The following is a 14,930-nucleotide window of genomic DNA, read 5'->3' as shown; positions in this document are numbered from 1 at the left end:
TGCTTTGCCATCAGACCTAGCTACCTGTGGTGGCTACTAAAAAGCTACAATTTGACTTTTTCAAAAATAAGTTTTTTTGAATAGACATCACAATTTTTTAAATAGTTTTTTTCTTCTTCAATAATTTTCAAATTACTTCTTCAAATAGCTATAATTACTCTAAAATAAGAGAAAATTTTACATACAGAGTCCGAACACATCTTTGAGTTCGGAAAAATCTCTCACATTTCAACTCATAAATTTATAATTTTTAAAAAAAAGTATTCACTGAAATACACTTAACTGTGATGTTATTGGAACTTTCAGACTCTATGTAAATTTTTTTTCCTAAAACAGACCTAAAAATCTATCCTTATTCCTATTCCTAGCTCCTACTCGCACTCCGAACCAAATATGGTTCCCGACCCTAAGCGGCAGATTGGCTGGCGACAGATCCCGGCATGACGGGAGCATTAGCTTGTTGTGTCCATTTGAACGCAGTCGGTCATTTGCAAGGTCAATACAGTCTTTTGCTATCGTCTCCCGTCCTAAAAGGTTGCCTTTTGATTTTGAACAATAATTCTTCTTGGCAGGGCTACATTAATTGAAATGTTATAAGTGAAAGAATTGAGTTGATCATAAATGTTATAGGGATGATCATTTACTTAATTATATTAATAATAAAATATTAACAATAAAGTAATCTATATTAATGTTGTAGGTAATTACAGTGTAATTATAATAAAAAATGAATTAATAATATTAGTGTTATGAAAACTCTAAAAAAACATTACCACTCTTTATTTTGTAAATATCTTATTTTAAATTATTATTTACATATTAATAAAATTAATATTCAACTAATAATTAAATAAATTTTAACTAATTAAATTTTATTTAAATAATATATTATATATATAATTTTAGTTATTATCAAGCTTAATATCGAGTATTTAACAAGTTATTTGTTAAACGACTAATGAGTTTGTTCGTGAAAATAAATAGGATTGAGTATGTTCATGTTCAGTTTATTTAAGCTTCGAGCTTTTAAAAATTATTAAAACTTGTTTATTTATTAATTTGAACGAACATGATTGAGATTTAAGTGAATTGAGATCAAGTTGTTCATTGAGAGCATTGGTTCATTTACAACTGTTAAGTATATGCTCAACTCGAGTATTTGTAATCAAATCATGATTGATCGAATTTTGTAACTTAATTGATCAATGAATGCATTTTTTTTAGGCTATAGGAAAACTAAATTTTAGTGAATATTAGGTATTTTAGTTGGAATTTTTTTTATTTAAAAAAAAAAATAAAATGGGAGCCTTCAGTGATATGGTCAGCTAAGAATGTGGGCAAGAAATTTAAAATAATATCAAATCCTAATACATATAAACTCTTCGAAAAGTTAAGTCAAAAGAGAGATGTTAAGTTTTCTTCCTTGTAACTAACGCATAAAGGGTGTGTTTGAGGCAGCAATGCGATGTTGCATCACAGTTTTTTTTTATTTTGACAAAGTTGTGTTTTATCTGTGTTTTTAAAAACCTGTAGCTAAAAGCTATGTTTTGCCACCAGACCTAGCTACCCGTGGTGGCTACTAGAATGCTACAATCTGACTTTTTCAAAAATAATTTTTTTTTTAATAGACATCACAATTTTTTGAATAGTTTTTTTCTTCTTCAATAACTTCCTAATTGCTTCTTCAAATAGCTATAATTACTCTAAAATAGGAGAAAATTTTACATACAGAGTCCGAACAAAGCTTTGAGTTCGGAATAAGCCGTGTACAAAATTTTAAAAAATCTCTCACATTTCAACTCATGAATTTATAATTTTTTAAAAAAAGTATTCACTGAAATACACTTAACTGTGATGTTATTGGAACTTTCAGACTCTATATGTAAATTTTTTTTCCTAAACCAGACCTAAAAATCTATCCTTATTCCTATTCCTAGCTCCTACTCGCACTCCGAACCAAATATGGTTCCCTACCCTAAGCGGCGAAAAATTATTTCATACGGATCAGACACCGCACTCAAGCTACCGCACGCAGCTTGCGTGCGGTGTCCGATCCGGAGATCCCCTGATCTACGGTCCCGATATATTTCGGTGGGCCCTACCTAATTTTTTTTTTTTTAATAAAAAAATGAAAATAATTCTGACCGTAGATCACCGTGATCTACGGCCAGGATCGGACACTGCATGCAGAGATGCATGCGATGTCCGCACAGGTACATGCGGGGTCCGCAAGCAATAATTCCTCTTAAACGGCAGATTGGCTGGCGACAGATTGGCTGGCGACAGATCCCGGCATGACGGGAGCATTAGCTTGTTGTGTGTCCATTTGAACGAAGTCGCTCATTGGCAAGGTCAATACAGTCCTTTGCTATCGTCTCCCGTCCTAAAAGGTTGCCTTTTCGAGGGTTTCAGGCTAACTGGAGGAAGCCGGCTGCTCAATAAGGTAAGGTGCTTCCGAACGGCTACTAAAGGAGGAAGGCAGAGAGGGAGGGCGATGGAGGAGAGGCAGCGAACGCTTAGGGCGGCGGCGGAGAGGTTTGTGGAGACTAAAATGGCTGGCCGCGACGCTTCACACGATGCGGCCCACGCTTTCAGAGTTCGCGACCTCGCACTCTCGCTCGCCATGGAGGAGGGATTGGAAAGTCATTGTTTGGAAATAGTAAGCACTTTCTTTTACTCTTATAAATTAGATTGTAATTGGCTTTCTTTATTAGGTTTATCATCCAGTTTTTTCTACATGGGATCTTTAATCTTTAGTTTTTTTTATATCAGATTCATAACCTTCGAATAAGCGATAGATTTTGATTCTTATAATATGTTGCGTTTTCTAGGTGGAGCTTGCCGCTCTCCTCCATGATATAGGTAAACTATCTATCCTATTGCCTTATAATTTGAAGGTTTTCATTTATGGATTTAAATTTTTTTCTTGGGGTGATTTTTTTTATTCTTTGCAGGAGATTACAAGTATAACAAGTAAGTTTGCTTGTTCTTTGAGCCTACTATTTATTATTTCTTACATTACAATGAAATTATTTTTCTGTTTTAGTTCCATTTATTTGTTTCGCATTCAAGTATATTTTTTAGTCCTCCTTGAGATTTATTTGCCTGGTAACTTCATACTATTTATTTTCCGTGTTATGTTGATTATTTGTTTTCACGCTTCATGTTTGTGTGCAGGGACTTTGTTGAGGACACGATGATAGTGGAGAATTTCCTTGAAGAGGAGGGAGTGGAAGAGAGCAGAAGGAAGAAGATACTGGACATCATAAAAAGAATGGGTAATTTTTACTTTATTTTTATGCTTGTCAAGTTGTTCTTGTTGAGTTAGAGGACCTTTGGTTGTTTTGGAATATTGAAGATAGGCTTGAGTGTTATGTTTCTTTGTGTTAATTCTCTTAAGTTGTTTGTTTTTTTTGGCTTTTTTGTTTGTGTGCTAATTCAAACTTATAAATACCTCATGCAAATCAGTTTTATAAATTGAAATTCAAACTTTTTAGTACAAAACAATTCCGAACAAAAATGTGGCACAATTTTTGTGAAGATAAAACACTTGGGAATCAAGCTGAGTCTTATATTGTAATGAATGACTGTCATCAATCAATTAACCTGAACTAATGGATAGTGGTCTTTTTTTAGTATATTTGAACCCAACATTTATTTTTTTAATGTCTTAAGAACATCAGGAACTAAACTATTGTTATCTTTTTAAACAAGGAATTATTTTTTCATTCATACTGTTCTTAATAATCTCTCCCTAAAATAAAGGTCCAGTATATTAGCTGTCACCCATTGAATTGAAAGTTTTAAAATAGCATTAAGTTTCATGCACTAAGAGCTCACCATATCACATGAAGCCCGTGTGGCAATCACTTCCTCTTCTTTCTTGAAATTGGCAGAAGTTGCCTGGGAGCTTAACTGTTATTTCTTTTACAATATTTGATTGGTTTTTATTATCATATGGATGTTAATCGTCTCCTTTTCACATGAGCCATGTACATTTGCTATCGCTATCCTAAAGCAAAGGTTTTTCAATACTTTCAAGTTTCATACACCATGAAATCTTACAGCTATTAAGTTTCTGCAATTTGATAAATCAAATCTTGTTGAATGATTTGCTGATATTAATCTCACGATGATTATCAAAACCATATTAATTTTGTTTTTGTTCTTGCTTTATAATACAAATTCATTAATGAGCTTTGTAGGAGAGTTGAGTTGCGGGAAAATTTCATAGAATTTATTAATAACATTGCTTTTAAGAAAACTTGAGTTCTAAAACTTCATCTATCTTTTAAAATCTAAAAATATGTACTTTTGTATGATTAACTTTTAAGTGATATGGGTTATTTTTCTTAAAGATGTCATATCTTCATACAAACAAGTCATGTTTGTGTAGTTTGTTTGCTTTTAACTTCTCATCTTTCCTCTCAGAATTAGTTATAAGTTTTTATTGATACGAGTATTTTAACACTTAGATTGTTTGTTTCATTTCTTATTCATCATTTGTATGAATTGAATGAGCTGTTTGACTTGCATAAACTTATTCACCAGAATTGACTCTTAATTAAGAACATTTTAAGTTAATTGTTTGTTGTTTGTAAACAAGAGACAGAGGATTTAAAATTGGCAATAAGATAATGTTATATTTGTATATAAAAAAAAAAATTCCTACTGGACCCTTTAAGCGATTATTTTCAAGAAAGACGAAGCCACCTAAATTCATGAAACATATGGGGACAAGTACTTACAAATTGGAAATTCTGGAAAGTTTTGACATTATTTAAGACTTCAATGTGTTTGGTTTTGTTTTATTTCATGAACTTGCAACTTATGCCTTGGATTTTTTTCTTATTTCATTTCTTTCTTATGAACTCACACATGACTCCTTGGCATAGAATTCTATATTCTTATTGTTCTTAAAGCTATGTTGGATGCTGAAACTGTGTTCTCTATTGATAGTGAATTCTATAGATATCTTTTGCATACTACTGCCAAATAGTCACTCTGGACTAGTTAAATATACTGTATTTTTTTTGGTTAGTCAACTCAGCCCTTAAATCTCTTTCATAAATGGAATACTCATAAAATCAAATTAGTTTTTGATAACGAGATTTATCTAGCCCATTTTTTCATTGTTTGGTGCATGCTCACATAATTTTACTTTATCATTTGTTAGTGTAATTTATCTATAAGCACTACAAGATAGAAAATCCTCACATATGCTCACATAATATTACTTTATCATTTGTAAGTGTATTTTATCTATAACCACTACAAGATAGAAAATCCTCTCTATTTGTAATTACAAGTATCAAGTTTGACATTCTCTGTCTTTGAGATTCAATAAAAAATTTTTTTTACGAAATTTATTTATTATCTCCCATAACTTTTCATACATCTCATTCGGAGCCTCATATGAACTTCAATGCAATTTAATGCATTTTTGGAAGATCTGAATTTATTTTTTAGGCCAATCTATGGCATGTATCATGATTTTGCTCATAAGACTCTGAAAAGATTTTTTCTCGAAACACTCACAGTTGCATTTCTTAAAATAAACTTAATGATTTGTTCATAACAGTTGTGTTTGAAATTTTGATTAGCTATAAGGTATACTGGTATCGGGATATATGTTGTAATATTTAATAAAATTGTATTTGCCTTGCAGGCTTCAAAAATGAATTACAAAAAACCTGCGTAGATTCTTCACTTGAATTTGGTGTTGTGCAAGATGCTGATCGTTTGGATGCTATAGGTGCCATTGGTGAATATCATTAACCTTTACAAATATCATGCCGGTCTTGAAGAAATTCCTTTGCTGTAGTTTCTTAGTGCAGCTTTTTTATGTTTTTTTAAAAATCGATTGATATTAAATATTACTGTCATTATAAAAGTATTTTCCCTTTACTTAGTTTTGTTACTCTATATCTGCTAAAATTTTTTCGAACCTTTTGTTTTCTTCATGTGCTTTGCCATGATGCGAAAAAGCTTATTTCTATTCTTTTAATGCTGGCTTATAGAATCATCTCTTTTTTTATTAGCAACTTGATATTTATCTTACCATCACATTATTTTCACTTTTACCATCTCATACATAGGTGAGGTGTGAGTTTCTAGTCTATGTAATTTGCAAATTCTTAATATATTCTGCAAATTTACTGATTTTTGCTGTCTGGATATTGAATATATTTTTTCTCTGTAGAACCTTTGCGTTATTTATTTTATTTTTTGTGTTTTTCAATCGTAGTTGCCAAAGTAAGCACTACAACATTTAGGCAAGCTAACTTTTATTCAAAATTTGGCATGTTAGCATTTTCCTGCCATCACATGAATCAACAACACCAATGCCGTCACATTAATGCTTTTTTCTTGGACATTATGCACTTTGTTGGCTCTCGCTGTTTTTATACCTCGTGTTCTTCTACACTTCAGTAGTATATTGTAGTGTTCAAGTCTGCAATATTTGTTTTCTTGATGCATAACTGGAATTGGAGAGCTGTTGAGTATTTTATAGAGTTTTTATGGCCAACCACTCACCATGTTTTTAATGTTATTTGATCAATAAAATAGAACTAACTATTGCTTTATCGACTCAGTTTTATGTTGGAAGAATTTTTTTTTCCTTCATCTCCAATTTCCATTCTGTTCAAAACTTGTTGTTGTCTTAGGTTCTCTTTTATCTAGTAATGATTTACTGAAGGAGGACAATGCTGTTAAACAGTCCAATGTTTCTCTGCAAGAATAATTCATGATACATTCTATCCGAATCCTTTTATTTTTCTGCAGAATATATTTCATTTTTTTCGTTGTAATTTCAGGAATTGCTCGATGCTTTACTTATGGCGGAAGCACTAATCAGATATTACATGATCCTGAGATATCCCCTCGGCAGAATTTATCAAAGGAAAAATATATGAACAGAGCTGAGAAGTCGACATCAATCAATCATTTTCATGAGAAGCTTTTTAAATTGAAGAATATTATGAAGACTGAGGTTTGTGAGCATTATTTCTAATTGCTTCACATTTTCATATTTTTTGCAGTTATTTTTTTCTTACTAATTTCATAAATAAGGCATGTGGATGCTTGCATTAGAGTATAGCAATTGATACACTTTGGTTTCGTAAAAAAATATTGCTCCTAAATATTGATCTGTGTGCAGCTGGAAATGATTAATAAAAAATAATAAATATTAGGAAAGGGGAATACGTTTTAGGATTGAAAGCTATTGGGTTTCTTGCTTATGAGTGATGATATGAATGCTAAAAAATTCTTTTAGATATCTCCCCCAACTTATCAAGCAGGTGATTTGGGATCCTAGAAAAAAAAGGATAATCATAATTCTTTTTTGGATGCAAAAACTAATGTTTTATTCAAGATAAATAGAAAATATAAATTAAAAGGATGGAGTAATATTTCCTCAACTTAAATTCCCACTCTACCTCCATGCTCGCTCTCAAGTTCTTATAGCACAATCTCTTCTGCCAAAACTCTTTTAAAAACACTTGAGAATTCTTTTTCTCATAACCTGCCTAGGAGATTCCCGTTTTATAAAAGGAGAATGTCAGTTATAAATAGAGGAAGATTTATTCCGGGAAATCAGTGATTTTAAACTTGTGTTAATTTACTAAATGCGGTGTAAACTAGTACAAATGGGGCCTAGACTAGCACTTGAGCTGCTCGACGATAAAGCCATTCAATAGGGAATTTTGTGTCTCTTGATGGAGAAGCTTTCCCAATAACTTTTGAAATTCCCTCAACCCATACTAATTCTTCTCGGCTTTGTAAATTCCTCTCGACATCATCACAATCCTCTCTTGAATCTTAAGCATTGGCACGTGTCTATGGCTCTTTTGTCCCTTGGCCAGCATATCCATAGGTTGGCATTCTTTACTACTATTGACAGTTTTATTGATATTGCCTTTAGTGAGGTGATATTGTTGTGCCCTTCTACAAATTAGCATCCCGATCACATAAGTTTGGGTTTTCAAGGATAATTTGATATACATGGCTTTGCACATCATCTTGTTTATGTTTTCTTGGGTAATACTGAAGAAAATGCGACACTTCACTAGCTTGTCCAAATCAGATCACTTCTATGAGTAATTCAAAATCTGTTTGCTAGTATAGGGGAGTTAGTGAGGATATATATCGAGTCACTTGTTGAGATCAAATTCTTCAAACTTCTTTGTGTCAAATGTGGCGTTTTAAATTTCTGGCTTGACTAGGATTTGCAAGGTGAACAACTTTTTTGTGTTCATTAGGGTTTGGTGTTGAAATCAAGTTTTGACCTTCAACATTGTCATTAAAGCTCAAATCTAGTTAATTTATAAGCTAATGTTTGTTTATGAGTCAATTACAATAGTTGCATCTATCTCTTTGAAGTCCTTCTTTAACTTGGAAGTGTTCAGGATGACGCATTTTATCGTCTCTCTTTTATGTCCTATATCTTTCACAATAAAAATTATTCTTTGAAAAAGATATTTGAGTATCATCATTAGTACATCTCTTTTGGTTTCCTTTTTTATCACTTGCCCTCAACTCTCCTTCATCTTTAATGTTGGAAATCTTACTGTCACGGTGTTTCTCTCATCCAATGGCCATACAAGCATACTTGCCCAACTAATGTGTTTGATGGGGAAAGGCAAAGTTCTCATTGGAAATGATATAAAATAGCCCAATGGTATTTTTTGTTATTATTGAGACATCCTCTAGCGGCACTTCAAGTATTAGATCTTGTGTCAATATAATGTATTCTTGCATTGTTTGGTTTTGAAGCTTTCACAATCCATGTGATTTCCTTTATTTTTTTCACTACCCCAGTAGGTGGAATTCTTAATGGCAATACCTTTTGAATAGTGTGCTCATGCATGAGATTTGCATTTCACCTTAGCAAAATATGCTTGATATTATTTGAGTTGGATGAATGAGGCTTTTACTTGGGATGAATAGCTATAGAGGCTAGCTGATCCACTTAGCATTCAGTACGTGGCGTCAATGGAATCATCATAGGCAAGGATATTGATTTGAACTTTCACTTTGAATTGTTGGTTTTGCGCCATGAAAGAAGGTTCCTTATCGTAACTGAGGACTTCATTGGAGGGTGATCCTCTTTGTGGTGTAGTGGTGGGTGGACTTTTGGTGGAAGGATAGAGGTGGATATTTTTCATTGGATGAATATGAGGTAAGGAGGCTAATAGAAGTATTTTGGGGTGGAGTCAAGGTAAAGTGGTCATACAATAATGGCCGAGAACTACTTTGTAGATTAAGCTAATGTTGAATGGAGGGGAGTGGAAGGATTAACTGAAGATGTTGGCTAGGCTAGTGTTGAGTGGAGTTTCAGATGGAGTCGAAGGATTAACTGAATATGTAGGCTAGGCTAGAGCTTCTTTAAAATTTGGCGGGATTCTAGGGTTTGTGGGTATGTAGTATGGAAAATGAAGGTGCTTTGAAACTTGGAAGAGGTGTATTATTTTTGGGTACCGGGGGTTCGGCTAACACTGATAACAATTGGTTTTTCTTTGTGTGGGTTGATGGGATTGTGTAGAGGAAGTCTAAAAAACTACAATAGATATAAAAGAAAGTAAAAGAACAAATAAATTAATAGAATAGCTTTATATTTTGAGATGAACCTACTTCACTAAAGGAAAAGAGGAAAATCATCAATTCCTAACCATAAGCGATTAGCCACTAAGCTATGTCAGAGTGAGGGTAAGTTCCTTTTCAATTTAGAACACCATCAACTACTTGTGTTGTTTTCTGACATATGAAGTCATTACATGAGATAAACCCAAAAAATTAAAATAAAGAGACCAATACAGGCCAATTGGATCCAAGCCTAGAGAGGGAGGGGAGGGTTGGGGAGGTGGGGCCCCTGAAATTTGTATTTGTATGAACCACTTATGATTTGAAGATACTGGAATAAATTGATGCATTAACCTTGGGATTGAGCGTTTGAACAGGCAGAAATGTCTCTTGATTTGAGTGTAGCCTGCCTTGCCCTATTGACTCTTGATTTGTTTGATTATGTTCACTAGCTTGTATGTTTACTTTTGTATGGTAACATACTCCTAATTCTCAAGTACAATATTTCAGTCACCAAAATTACATTAATAAATCAGACTTGTAGTCATGAAAATACATAAATACAAAATTATTATAAATATTCCAAATAATGTGAGTTCTCCCACGGCACTTTGTTTACTGTTTCTTCATTCATCACTAAATTTTTTTTGGCCAGCCTTTATCATTATGACTTTCTTTTGTTAAAGGAGCGCCACTTAGGTAGCAAGTGATTTGAAGTTTCTCCTTGTTATGTTTTGACATTAAGGTGTTATTTCATCTTCTTCTTGAGTGATTTTAGGCTAGGAGTGATACTCCAATTTTTTTTAGCTACTTGCCATCTTAGGAATAGGAGTGATTCTCCTTATGCCAGAATCTATAGGGCTTTGACGGAAACTTGATTTGAAACACCCACAAGACCTAATAAGATACCCCACATGTACTTAAGCATACATTTCAGAGGCTAAGGAATAGGAGTTAATTTGGACTCTTATTTGAATGCGAAAAATTAATGTTTTTTATGTGAATGCAACTCAATTTTTGAGTGGTATGATCCTCTTTCTTGAACTCCTCTCGCTAGTCTTTATCTCAAGTCCTTGCAGCAAGAATTCTCATGTCAGAACTCTTTCCTAAACTCTCGAAAGACCTCTTTTTTCCATCATCTTAGCTTAATTATGGGATCTCCTTTGCATAGAATGAAAACATTGGTTACAAAAATCAGGAAAGTTATTATAGAAAATCAGGGATTTGAGCTTCAGTTACTCAAATGCGCCACCGACTTGAACAATTCGGCCTAGTTTGGCACTCAAGCTACTCAGCAACAATCCAGTCAGAAGGGAATTCCATGGCCCCTGACTAAGAAGCCTTCCTGAGAACTTTTTAACTCCTGTTGTCATTACATGAGTGTCTTTTGGCGTTATGGATTCTTCTTAGTAGCATATCAGCTTCATTCTGGTTTTAATTTACCTTAAAATTCAATCAGATCTAAGAATTTCTCTTAACTGTGGCCTTTTGTACTATATGTTGCATTTATACTTCTGTATTCATCCCATGTTTGTGAAGTATGTTATTAATTTATTACTTATCGTTTAGGCTTCATTTTGTTCCGCTGTTGTTGCTTGAGAATTCAACTGAAAAGCTGCTGTTGGAAAAATTTTGGTGAAAATTTGTTGCTGAAAAACTGCTATTTTCCATTTGGTAGATTTTCAGTTAATCTGCTGTTATGTAAAGGGTTTGACAACACAGAAATAAAAGCATGAAAAAAACAAATAATGAAATGATGACCTGAGGTGGTGGGTTTTATGATAACACTGATGGTTGTGGTAGTTGCTGACTGTGGTTGTTTCTAATCCGAAATACCTAAAAGTTATTAAATATAACTTGATTTATTAAAAAATAATGAACCAAGTTAAAAATACATTGAACAAACATATTTTTAAAATACAAAAAATAAAAAAATAAAATACAAAATTGATGTTAAACAGCCCTAAGATTTTGGGGCAGTCTTCTTTATAGTAATTCCAATATATGAAAAAGCATGTTGATATTTCTGGAAATGGATTTTTCTTGTGAAACTCCAAGGATAGTAGCCACATTGCTTGAGATTGCCTCCTAGAGTTATTGAATTTATTTCAGCACAAAGTTGCTTGTGCACTTGTATGCTTAGTGCTTGCGTGGGTGGTTGTAGTTATCTGTAGTTATAATAATATCCATTAGGAGAATAAAGTCTTATGCTCAAATATTTCATACAATTCATTCACATATTTAAGTATTTAAAGTTTAAAGTAGATTTCAACTAATTACATATGACATTGCAAATCAAATAAAGCAGATAATATATTTTAAAATTTAATCATTTAAAAATGTGTGGTTGATACAAATTGTCTAACATAGGGGCTCTTACCCTTCCAAATCTATAGCAATTGTGGACAGGAGTATTCATCTTTACTGCAAGTTTATTTTTAATTTCCTTGCCATCTAAGATCTTCAAATTCCACGTTGCACCTTTCATTACATGCAAATAATTTGGGGATTGAGTTTCATTAATATTTTCCTAAAGAAGCAAGCATTCTTTTTAATCTTTATCACAAATAAATCTTTTTTTGGACAATAATGTTAGGCTGGGAGGAGGAGAGCTGAGAAGAGGCATAAATTCATGGAGACTTTTATAGAGGAATTCTATGAAGAATGGAGTGGAAGAGCTTGAGTTTTTCTTCTGACCTTTATGATGCATGCGAGGCATTGAGCTCTTCTAACGCACCCATGATTGAGGTAGAGCTTTAATGAAAGTTATTTTTTATTTCAAGGTTCACTTACTATCTGCTGATGAATCTAAAGCTTCAATTTAAAAGAACTTAATGGCTCATGTGTTTCTATGAGTGCCCTATTATGTTTGAAGATTTATTGGTTTATTACTGTAAAAGAATTGAAGTGGTGCACTGTTCGTGTAGGTAAATTCTTGTCTGAGTTAACTTGAGAAGATGGAGCTGAGGACTGAAAGAGAGATTTTTTGGGTCCATGTTAGATGGCTAATTTTACTTCTTTCAAGCAAAACATAAAATTTTTTTAAGAGTTTTGTGGTTGGTAGATGATATTGATATTTGAAGGTGATTCTATAAAATAATAGGTAGGAAAATTTTACTCTCTGAATTTGGATTTTGGATGGTAAAATATTGTTGATATCAATGTGGAGTATAATAAAAATGAGAATGTTAATATGAGCGTGTAAAGAATTAGAAAGGTTAAATTATAAATGATTATATGTCAGAGAAGATTTGTGTGATATTTTTTAAATGTAAAAAATAAACTCAAACTTATGCATGGCATCGCAATTGTTACCATTGCCATTATTGACATATATTCTAAATATTGTTTAAAGGCATTCAAATTGCTCTCATCATTCTAGTTGCATTTTATTTTTATTAGACTTCTATTGTTAGGTTACAATGTCATTCTGTATTTAGAGCTGTGTTTTTTTGCTATTTTTTGCTGGGTTTTACGCTGTGGGGCATTTGATGGGTTGGGTCATGTGAGTTTGAATCATATGAGCTTTTTATGCTGTTGTTTCATTAGAAAAACTGTTTTTCTTATGCTCTCAGGGCTTCCTCGAGGCCTAAAGATGTGAACTTGGCTCACAGCGATAACTTAAAGAAGATGCCTCTCAAATGACCTCAGTTTGGCTTTATTAGAAGCGGCGGCAAGTTTTTCTCCTTATTTCCTGGCTTATTTGAATAGATGTTTTACCCGCATAATTGTACTTATTTAAAAATATAATTCCTTTCAACTAATAATTTGTGTTAAACCATAAACGTTATATAGATTATTCCTTTCCTACTACATGTTTCTAGAGAGTTGGAAGATTTTGGCTAAATTGGATCTTAATCTTAGACATTGGAGCAAACTATGAGTGTAGGTTTTGAGAAACTTTTGGAGCTTAATAGGGTACGGTATAGAGGAACATTAGTGTTGATCTCTATTTTAGTTTGCTTTTGATTGCTTCATTTTACCACCAAAACGTCTTATTGATTTGGATTAGTCTGATATTCTAGAACATAAGCTTTCTGATCTCTTATTGAATGCTTTCTATCAATGCCCCTATTAATGGCTCCTTTGGTAGTATTGCCGCCAACTTCCTAGGAGATGCCTCCTTCATGTCTTGTGCATTCTTAACGTTGGTTGCTCTTTCCTTATGAGTCTACCCCTTGGCCATGTTGCCCTCTATCCGCATTTGGTTATCCTCTTGACTTAATGTAATCCTACTTCTAGTCTGACCGCCACTTTGGCTGACTTCTCCGATCCTTCCTTTGGTTTGCCTATCTTTTCTGACTTTGTCAGCCATTTTTTGTATGATGAAGTACCATATCCACATGATATTGGCTTTTTTACTGGTTGAAATGATGAAACGTGCCAAATACCACTTTTGAGCATCCTCTGCAATATTTCTAACCATTAGCCTCAAGGTGACTATTCTTTTACTGATGTCATCTTTAGCGATGTTATTTCCATTTTATTTTCTCTTTTGTACTTGAGGAATGACGGCCGAGGAAGATACGTTTGTTGCCTTTCACCTTTGGCAACACGATAGTCTCTATTCACCAACGCTTGGCCTTTTTCTCCTGTGTCTTATTACCTCCGCACAAATTTTTTGATGTGTTAGCAAAACCATTGATTCTTTACCCTTGTTTCAGGGTCTGTTTGGGGCAGCTGCAGCTTATCCAGCTTCTGCTGATAAGCAGCTTATCCTGATAATCTGCTGATGAGCAGCTGATCCGGATAAGCTGTCTGGCTGTTTGGTTGACGCTTATGGAAAACAGCTGATTGTGAGAAATTGACCATTTTGCCCCTATTTTTCTAATTGACTTAGACGAGAAAAGTTTAAGTAGATTACAACCAAGAATATATTAATCGAATAAAAAACAAACATTATTCTCTAGCAATTTCGAACACGAATTAATATGAAATAAAATTAATTTTGAATGAGCAAAATATGAGCCAAGCTTGAGCTCGCTCAAGCTCGAGCAATCAACAATGACAAGAAGTTTCTTCAGACAATCTTTATATGAAATTACTTAGCATAGATATTAGGTGGCAGAAGTTGCAATACTAGCAACTGTAGCCACTTAAATTAAAAACGAAAATAAGAACAGGCTATTAACAATAAATAGTGTTGCGCAAAGAAACCCTGCGAACTAGAGCCAAGAAAACAGATCAGAAATAGCAGGAAGTAAAAATCATTCAGAAATAGCAGGAAGTAAAGATCAGAAATAGCAGGAAGCAGAAGATTTCGCTCCGACGGCAAGGAGAAGATCCGGCTTCGAGGAGAACGAGAGGGGGAAGATCCGGTTGCGACGGGAGCTAGGGTAGCAGAT

The 14,930-nt window shown here is 33.4% G+C and overlaps 1 protein-coding gene across 1 annotated transcript; it reads left to right on the top strand.

Annotated features, from left to right (window-relative positions):
• Window positions 1-375: 375 nt before the first annotated feature.
• LOC110028606 (uncharacterized protein YpgQ) lies at window positions 376-13,409 on the top strand. The gene is made up of 9 exons (XM_020730526.1): window positions 376-534; window positions 2,391-2,659; window positions 2,832-2,862; window positions 2,955-2,973; window positions 3,178-3,278; window positions 5,669-5,764; window positions 6,819-6,994; window positions 12,182-12,333; window positions 13,161-13,409. The coding sequence occupies exons 1-8, from the start codon at window positions 441-443 to the stop codon at window positions 12,266-12,268; spliced, it is 873 nt and encodes a 290-aa protein (XP_020586185.1). The 5' UTR covers window positions 376-440; the 3' UTR covers window positions 12,269-12,333; window positions 13,161-13,409.
• The last annotated feature ends 1,521 nt before the right edge of the window (window positions 13,410-14,930 follow it).

The sequence above is a fragment of the Phalaenopsis equestris genome, unplaced genomic scaffold (genome assembly GCF_001263595.1).
Source record: "Phalaenopsis equestris unplaced genomic scaffold, ASM126359v1 Scaffold000002, whole genome shotgun sequence".
Lineage (NCBI taxonomy): Eukaryota > Viridiplantae > Streptophyta > Magnoliopsida > Asparagales > Orchidaceae > Phalaenopsis > Phalaenopsis equestris.
The sequence above is the reverse complement of the archived record's forward strand: the minus strand, read 5'-3'. Positions and strand labels throughout refer to the sequence as shown.

Coding starts and splice junctions, on each gene's coding strand:
- LOC110028606 (XM_020730526.1), top strand. CDS start 441: ATGACGGGAGCATTAGCTTGTTGTGTCCATTTGAACGCAGTCGGTCAT. Junction 535..2,390: donor ATCGTCTCCCGTCCTAAAAG/GTTGCCTTTTGA, acceptor CCGTCCTAAAAG/GTTGCCTTTTCGAGGGTTTC. Junction 5,765..6,818: donor GGATGCTATAGGTGCCATTG/GTGAATATCATT, acceptor TTGTAATTTCAG/GAATTGCTCGATGCTTTACT.